Genomic DNA, 9,225 nt, shown 5'->3' with positions numbered 1-9,225 from the left:
AGGGAATGGAACAGTGATGACAGAATACTCAGAAAGGAGAACGTTCGGAATCTGCTGCAAAATGCCTTTTAGAAGACTTCAGAGGACTGTAACTGAAAAGGTGAATTAATTAATGTCTTTATCTTTCAAATACCTGCACTGCCTCACACAAATGATTGGTATGTTGAGAGGTGCTGGAAAGAGGCGAAAGCTCTCGGAATGGTGGCTCCAAGACATTTTTTCTTTCGTGGGACTATCTGAAACAATGTAACATTCAGAGTCAAAACATTACATCTGGATCAGAAGGAAATATTTGAAATTGTTAAGTATGTTCTGAAACATGTGCCTATCAGCTTGGATTTCACTACCCAGTCACATTAAAGCAAAACACACACGTAGTATGGGGAAATTTTCTTCATTTTTAATTTACAGCAGAAAGAATATAAAGCATTCAGAAAACATTTTCCATATTTTAAGGGCAATTCAAAACATTTTGCATGGTTTCCAGCAGCTGAGTTCTTCAACAGATCCATTGATTCAATGATGCTTTACATGCACAATTACAAAAATAAAACTTACAAAAAAGAAGACATCTAGACTAGTTTTACATGCAAGTCTCAGGGACCCCCCATTGGGCGCCAACTACTGTGTGGAACTGCCATAAGCGACCGTGCAGCCAGAGAGGGGTTCGTGTTATTGTCTTTTATTTCGTTCACACAGTACAGCTGATTTCGAATGGGTAACAAGAATAGCAATTAAATCTTCAGGAGATAGAATAAGATTAGCTATTAATTTTATAATGAAATCCTACTCCTGGCACTTGGGAATTCAGATTATCCAAGAAAGCTGCGCTTACCTATCATCTTATATTCAAAATTAAGATTCATAACCAAGAAAAAGCGGTCAGAAATGCTTCATTTCAGTGGAAGTGCATTTTTGCCTCACCTAGGATTCACAGTTGTACTGGTAGGTTACATCGGCAGGCTTTAAACCTACTTCCTATCCCCTCCATGAGAACCCTCTTAATTCTATGGAAGTCTCTATCATCTGTAATTTTCTAACATATTCAGCTAATAATGTAACGTGAAACATTAAAAAAAATATATATGTGAGGGTTAAAGCAAATCCACTGAGGTCATTACTCTGGTCAAAAGATCAGTTATTTGTACCATAATAAATGGAATAAAGATATCTCAATTCAGTATTCATATGGGGGTATTCTGAAAGAGCTGGCTTTCACGTTCTGTTCCCATTTATGAATGCATTTGTGTTCGTAAATTACTCAGTGTCCACCTATAGGTCAAATTGTGTAAAATAATAGGAATCTGGGGGACTGCAATAGCTGCAACAGAACCCACACATTTAAAAACAAAATTGAGTCAGGTCAGTTTACAAATGTACAGGTGGCTACTAGTTGTGGGGCTGTCACTGTTGTCAAAGCTGATCACAAGCAGAAAGACATATACTGTACAGTAATTCGAGGTTGGCAGTGAAAGGAAGTAATTAAAAAACAAGTACAATTATAGAAAAGGCACCAAGAGCACTGACCCCAGTTTTTACCACAATCTGATTCGAACTTCCTTCCAAAGACACCAGTTTAAAAGCTTATTTGTGAATATTTTTAGGCTTCACAACAAGCCTTGAGTTTTAACTCACAGTTGGCAGCCAGAACCAAGAAAAAACATCTCAGCTTTACACCAACTGATCCTCAAACGTAACCTGGGAATTTTAAACTGGCATCAGTAAATGCGAACTTTATTCTCTCAATTTAACATTAGTTTCGTTGTTAAAAGCATCAGATTTCTTTGGCTCCTTATTATGTGGAAATAGTAATATACCATGCCATCTCTAAAGACCAGTCTGCATCTTTTTCATTTTTAGTTATTTTTGTGTGCAATTTTAATACATTTTCTGATTTCCAGCAGGAGATATGGAAACGTGACATTTTTCTACTTTTCATACTATTTCTTTTGTCAGGTTTTTGATCATTCTAAGTGTTCTTTGTTGGAGTGAGTGGGTGGTGTTAAGCTACATACTGATTCATCTTACGATTATCCGTTTTGCAAAAGTAACTTAATTTTCTTAAGCAGTATTAGCATTCACATTACTTGGCACCATTGGCAAAAAAATTTTAAATAAAATAAACTAAACTCCTGGTAGCTAAAATTAAATGTAAACATATCCTTTTTTTTAAGTAATGTTACTCTGCCTCTTTTCCTAAGTCTAAATACAGTAGCTCTTTTTTTTTTTTTTTGCAGTTTAGTCATGCTTTAGCAAAATGTTCTTCTAAAGAACATTTAAAATAAAGTACTCTTATAGTGAAATAAAGTTTTTTTTGTTTCATTTTACAGACCATAGCCACTAATGCTTTGCTTTTGTTCATTTCTTTTTTCTTGATTTCATGCACATATCTCTTTGTTTTAATATATACAATATATACAAACAGTACATCCACATTTTTCTCGCTCATTCAGACAAAACTATACAAATAATTTTATCTTGCCATGTTATTGACCTTTGTGAATAAAATATTTAGCAATTAATATAATCCCTTTCAAATATTTTCTCACTTTTCATTTCTACCTTCTATATATACACAGAAACCACTCAGTTTGGATGAGATATAGCCAAAAACATGGAATTTACTGGCCAGAACGCAGCACCACACTGATCTTTTAGGTGGCAAATGTCCAGGCAAGGTTCATGATTCCTTAGAATTACTACAGTTTCCAAGGTTACTAAAAAAGGCTACATGCTTTACCACTTCTTAAGTAATTCTCATTGCACATGAAAGTAAGGCAAAAAAATTAAAGTGCTGAAGATGAAAAAGGGGACAAGATGATTACTACCCTCGCAGGTTCTTGGAAGGTGGTGGGGACAAGAAAGGAAGTTGAAACTCTGTGAGCTGCTTCTCATTATTTCCCATGCATTACCCGTTTACCACACACCTGCCCCTCTGCCAATTTCCACAAGACATTAAAAACCCGCAGATTTCAAAAGTTGCATTAAGTGTGCTGTAGAGATTAAAACAAACAAACAAACACACAAACAAAAATCAACAGTGAAGAAAATGAAAACACACGGACCCAATAAAGATTTTTGTATGATCTAAGCCCTCCACTGAGAATCAATCCCAAAGATTCAGCTTCTTGGAAATGACCGGCAGGTGCAGGAACAGCATTCTTTTTTGTTGCTAGTATAGCCCCACCTTTTCTTATCTATATTTTTGGTATAAATATTTGTACAGTTCCACACGATGTTTGAATACAGCCCTATATGAGAAGGAAATGGCTTCTTCCTGAGAAGAGGAAGCCTCTTTCAATTCCTCCTGGTGTCTTGATTTCCCACGATCCAACAGAGGATTGAGTTCCAAGATGTCTTGCTGATCAAATTAAAAGTTGTCCATGAAAGTGCAAATGCAATGACCAAAACATTCCTGTTAAAATCCTGCAGCTGATCTCACCAAAACTGCAGAGGGATTGTGTGTGTGTGTACGTGTGTGTGTGTGCGCGTGTGTGTTGTTGTTGCATGTCTCTGCTAAAAACAGAAATGAAAACAGTCTGAAAAGCAATGTCACATTGCTAAGGGATGCTGCTGTATGTCTTCAAGTTCCTTGGCCTTTTTCAATTCTTTCACTCTGGAAGAGAAACAAAACAAGACAGCAGGCGATAACTCTATAGTGAACTGTGACCAAAGAAAGGCAAGGGGTATTACCATTCCCTCTGAACTGAAAAGCCAAGACTAAAACCCTTTTGAGGACTGATGGTAAAAGAAACTCCTGTGACATTGTTGGGGAAGATATTCAAAGAAAAGATGTGACCTTTCTTAAGATGAAAAAAAAAAATCATTCTAAAGTTTTGCTCTAAATCAAGTGCTCTGAGAACAGAGCGAAATCAAAGTCTAATTAAATCAAGTGTGACAATCACACGTTTATCTTCAGAAAAATTTACTCAAATAACTTTTTAGTCTGGTGGACCACGATTACTGTCCTTATCACTCCATATAATGTAAATTAGGGAAACTGCGCATGCATTCATTTAGCTTTTAATAGACCTAAGGATTAAGCTACTATCACTTTATTCATAGACTCAAGGTTGTTAGCTTTCTCGAACCTGAACATACATCTTTCCAACTCTACTCTTCACCCAGGTATTGTGGACATAATTCCTTACTTTCCTCCCATTCCACATAATAACTGAAAAAGACATTCAGGTTCCTTCTCCCAGTGCTCCCAGATGGACGGCTGTAGGTGTGATACTGATAAGGTACTTTGTCCTATTATCAAACATATTGTAGTAAACAAGTTTAACTTAAACTGTTATAGACTGAGTCATGGAAAGTTCACATCAGCAAATTACTTATTAATTATCACTGCCAATCTGTAATTTTTAATATAAAAATCAGCTCCAGTTGTTTTGGACACGGCCACCTGATGTAGCTGGGATGCTGGGGAAGCGGCTGTCTGCTCTAAGAATATTTCTCTATACTGACAATTACGAACCTGCCTTAATAGCAGAATAATCAAATGTAAGGCAATGCATGCTGTGTAAGTCACAGTTTGTGGTACTATATACCATATAATAACATTTGTTTCCCAAAAATAGGTGTGAGAGGCTGATTTTAGCCAAATAGGGGAAACAGTTTCTTAGGACACCCATACTCTACCGCAACAGCATGACCAGGAAAAGTTGGATTTGTCATGGTGCTATTCAGAGGTCCATAATCTCAAATATATTTTTCTGATTCTCTAAGGAGTCTCTCCTGTTACCTTAAGTTATACTAGTAAAGTAAAACTTTATTTATTTATTTATTTATTTTGAGATGGAGTCTCACTCTTGCCCAGGTTAGAGTGCAGTGACATGATCTCAGTTCACTGGAACCTCTGCCTCTTGGGTTCAAGTGATTCTCTTGCCTCAGCCTACCCAGTAGCTGGGAATTACAGGCACGTGCCACACACTCAGCTAATTTTTGTATTTTTAGTAGAGATGAGGTTTTGCCATGTTGGCTAGGCTGGTCTTGAACTCCTGAGCTCAAGTGATCCACCCGCCTCAGCCTCCCAAAGTGTTTGAATTACAGGCGTGAGCCACCAGGCCCAGCCTCAAGTAAAACTTGATGACAAAACTTGAAAACTTGATAACATTTGATAAGGCAGGAAGAAAATATTGTGAAAAACCCAGTAATCAGTTATTGCTGTATTGAATAGGTTGAGAGTCTGGAATGGCACATGTGCTCTAATAGCAATTTGAGAAAACATTTGTATTTACCACTCCAAGCAGAATCATTTCTGAGCATTCTGCAAAGTTGATATAATCTCTTCATAGAGAAGATGCTCTCTTTTAGAACAAAAGCTTTATGATGTTATCATCAGTGATAATAAAAAGAATTATAATATTTGAAAACTGGCTTATTTGTCTGATTTATTTACTACAGACAGCAAGCCCTAGCTTGGTCCTAGAGTGATTTTTGTGAATGACAGTGACAGTCTATCTCTAAAACTATTGAATCTTTTTTTTTTTTGTTAACAGGTACAGTTAGAATGCATTGCTATGTTCATAAGTAGATCCAAATATCATTTACTTTTAATTTTTATAATTAAATATACCATGGATTAATTTGGGTCATATTACAGTATAGAATTATACATCACTATAGGTCCCTAAATTTTGGACATGCATACTTGATAAATAAATGACTTTTTAAAAATTGAAACATGCTATAGTCTGTTCAATTTTTAAACATGCAATATCTATACTAACATCCCTTTGGCTGGAAATGCAAGGCATGCACTGATGCCAACTTTGCTTCTGGACATGCAATATCTGTACTTGTGCAGACCTAACTGCTGAATTACTGCAACCTGTGCATGCTACTTCAAATGCTACATTTTATTTCTGCACTAGCACAGAACTCATTCACAAATATGCAACAGTGACTCCATCACTGATGAGATGTCTAGAATTTGAGGAATTCTGAACTCAAAATCTGATAGCATAAACACAAAGATGTTAAACATTCACCATTTTCCTAGGATGAACAGGAATGCTTCAGAAATATTAAGTTCATCATTGAGATGAAATAAAAAGAAGAGCAAATTATAAACCAGAAATGTTTTATGTGGTTTCATACCAAGAAACTATAATCAGCTGGTCAGGGTAGGTATACCTTAAAACATTTTTCTTTTAGTTAAAATGGTCACATTTGTTTTTGCAGGTTTTTTTTTAGTGTCTTTCAGAACGAATTAAAAAGTTAAATTTTCATAAGGTTTTAAGGTTGCCATGTAAATAGTCTGCTATCAAATTAGTGACAGTGTCACAGGCCACTAAGTTAAGGAGAGGTGCATGTCCACACACAATATCTACGTGGGAAAAATGAGAACACTGCAATTTTCAGATATATTTTCTAGGCTTTCACAATTCCTGAGTTAAAGGAGAGAATTTAGTTCTTAGCTTCCTGATAAAGTTATCATAGAATAATAGCATTATAAGTGACATCAAAATGACTTAAATGGCACAGACTTTTTTTTTTTTTTTTTTTTTTAACAGAAAGTCGTTCAAGGAGGAATTAGAAAAAAAAGAAAAGGAAAAATGAAACAACACATATTAAATTCTAATAGCTATACAGCTTACTTAATATATGTTACTTTATGTGGTCCTCACAGAACTGCCATTAGCTCCAATTTGTAGATGCAGAACCTGAGATTTATAGGAATTAAGCAATCTGCCCCAATTCATACAGTTAATAAATGGCAGAACAGCAAATTGAACCCAGGTTTATCTGACTTCCAAACCTATAGTTTCAACATTCCACTGCCTCTCCCAGGATAACACGGAAATTTAAAAAAAAATCATATTTTATTATTTTTTCCAAAAGACTTTATAAGAAACATGCATTTGGAAAATTTTCATGATATGAAGTGAAATTAACAATTATATTTTCTCAGTTCTAAGGTGTCATATTTTATAAGACACTATGTTGATTTTATTAATAAAAATATTCTTTGTGGGGAAAGACCCCCCCACACACAAAATGTACTTATTGATTTTACAACACAATTATTTAGAATCCTAAAATGTATGAAAAGAATGTGTCTAAGAATCAAGGAAGATTTTTAGTCTCATTTTCCAATTTGCAATTTACAGACCATAGTAATGTTAACTTACCTCTGAAAGTTAACATGAAATTGAGAGGCTTACTATCTGCCCTAGTGGAATCATAAATGAAGTTTTATGCTACTTGAGGGTAGATTATTAGGATGAGACGGTGGTGCTCAATCTTTGTTTTGTTTTAAATCAAACATCAACTGGATAAAATAATGTTTGAATGTTATATTGCCTCCAAAGAAACAGAAAACTATGTAGCCAACGTGATTTAAAATAACATATTCTAGAATTTTAAAACAAATTTTCAAAAATAGATGTTTCCAATCAGAGTGTTTCAAATAGCTAAATTTGAAATCACCTTGTTATTAGTTAAGGACATGAATGATTATTTAGGCAGATGTTAATTCAAAATAAATCTTTACCAATAAGAAGGGTACAAAATAGAAGTTTAACCATTATTATCTCTGGGTGATTCTCGTTGCTTATTTGTATTTCCAGAATTCACTACAATTAGTATGCGCTGCTTTTGTAATAATAATTATTCTGCTTGTTAGCTTTTATTTTATTTATTTATTTAGAGATAGGGTTGCCCAGGTTGGAGTACAGTGGCACAGTCACAGCTCACTGTGGCCTGGAATTGCTGGGCTCAAGTGATCCTTAGCCTTAGCCTCTTGAGTGGCCAGGACTACAGACAGGCACACACCACTACACCTGACTAATTTTTAAATTTTTTGTCTACAAACAGGGGATTCTCAATATATTGTCCAAGCACGTCTTGATCTCCTGGCCTCAAGCAATCCTCCTGCCTCAGTCCCAAAAAGTGCTGGGATTACAGGCATGAGCTGCTTGTTAGTCTTAAAAAAAAAAAAAAAAAAAAAAAGTGAATTAGATGGTTTTCTATCCATCTGTTACTAATTTGTCTTACAAATGCTGTGTTCACATTATGTAACAACAACTGAAAATTTCAGTGAAAGGGAAAAATTCAATTTTATAGACAAAACCAACATCAATGGACTGAACTGGTTTAATTAACATTACCTATGTTGTAAGCAAATTTTACAGTACACAAACTTGGTAAATAGAGACAAGAAGTTTTGAAACCGAAATTGGACTTGAAAATCCAGGACCTGTGGTCACCGTATCTATAGAACTTAGAACACAGGTGCGTGATAAACTTTTGTTATGTTACACAAACTTAGCTAAGGGTTACTGAGTACTTTATTCTCTTAAGCAATTACAACTGTTAGACTCATTCAGGACTAAGAAAGAACTGAACCTAAAAGTGTCCAGGTTAGCTAAAAAAAAAAAAAAAGAAAAAAAAACCATTATAATTGCACTTCACTTACTTCTAAATTCCCTTACACAGAAGACAGGCAAGGCAGTCTTCCCTGAGCTCATAGAGGCAATGCAGTACAGAAGCTATAGCTTCCACAGGGCCAGGCTAGAGAGTTGCATGGCCACATTCTGAACTCTTTCAGTAACTTGCAAAGTAGAACTCTTATTGGCTCAGACTTGCAGTAATTAGAATAGCAAGATTGACCTGTGACCATTCAACTATTAACATTAAAGAAAATCCCAGGATCTCCCAAGCATTCTAGGCTGAGAATAATCACCACTCTGGGATACTGCTGTAGTTTCAATTCCCCCCTCCCCAAAAAGTTGCATCGTAATGTACTGAAGTGATGTAAGCAACAGCACTGAAAGCCAGCAAAAGCCCACAGGGTTTACTTCCATCAGACGTCCAATGATCATTTATGAGTCAATGAAGTAGGCCTGGTTCAGAAACTTGTAGCAAACAATGGCTCCATGGGTTAAGCGTAAGGCAAAGCTGCTTCATTACATCCACTCAGTGATGCTCAGCCAGAGAAATGTCTCATGAATCAGTGGAGTTCAGCGGGAATATTCTCGCAATGCTGGACGTCAAAAATAGACAGGGCAGCGGATGCGGCTTTCTGATTAGTTACCTGTTGCTCTGAGAGCTGCAAGAGCTTGTGGGGAATTTAGGAAAAGAGAGATCTTGCCATTTTCCAGAAATCTCATTTGGATTGCAAAACAAAAAAGACAGAGAGGCCCAGTAAGAATGACACAGAGCATGTTGTCTGCAATTTAACACACACCACTGTGTTCCAAAAATATTCATTTCCTA

General features: G+C 35.8%; 1 protein-coding gene across 32 annotated transcripts in view; it reads right to left on the bottom strand.

The window, feature by feature from the left end:
• Positions 1–378: 378 nt before the first annotated feature.
• The window catches only part of CAMTA1 (calmodulin binding transcription activator 1), a 964,942-nt gene continuing 956,095 nt past the window's right edge, over positions 379–9,225 (bottom strand). For all 32 annotated transcript variants that reach the window (XM_039474351.2, XM_039474345.2, XM_039474346.2 and 29 more), the window contains one exon: positions 379–3,616. In XM_039474351.2, the coding sequence (XP_039330285.1) occupies positions 3,584–3,616 (33 nt within the window). In that variant the 3' untranslated portion in view covers positions 379–3,583. The remainder of the gene's footprint in view (positions 3,617–9,225) is intronic.

The sequence above is a fragment of the Saimiri boliviensis genome, chromosome 11 (genome assembly GCF_048565385.1).
Source record: "Saimiri boliviensis isolate mSaiBol1 chromosome 11, mSaiBol1.pri, whole genome shotgun sequence".
Classification (NCBI taxonomy): Eukaryota; Metazoa; Chordata; class Mammalia; order Primates; family Cebidae; genus Saimiri; species Saimiri boliviensis.
The sequence above is the reverse complement of the archived record's forward strand: the minus strand, read 5'-3'. Positions and strand labels throughout refer to the sequence as shown.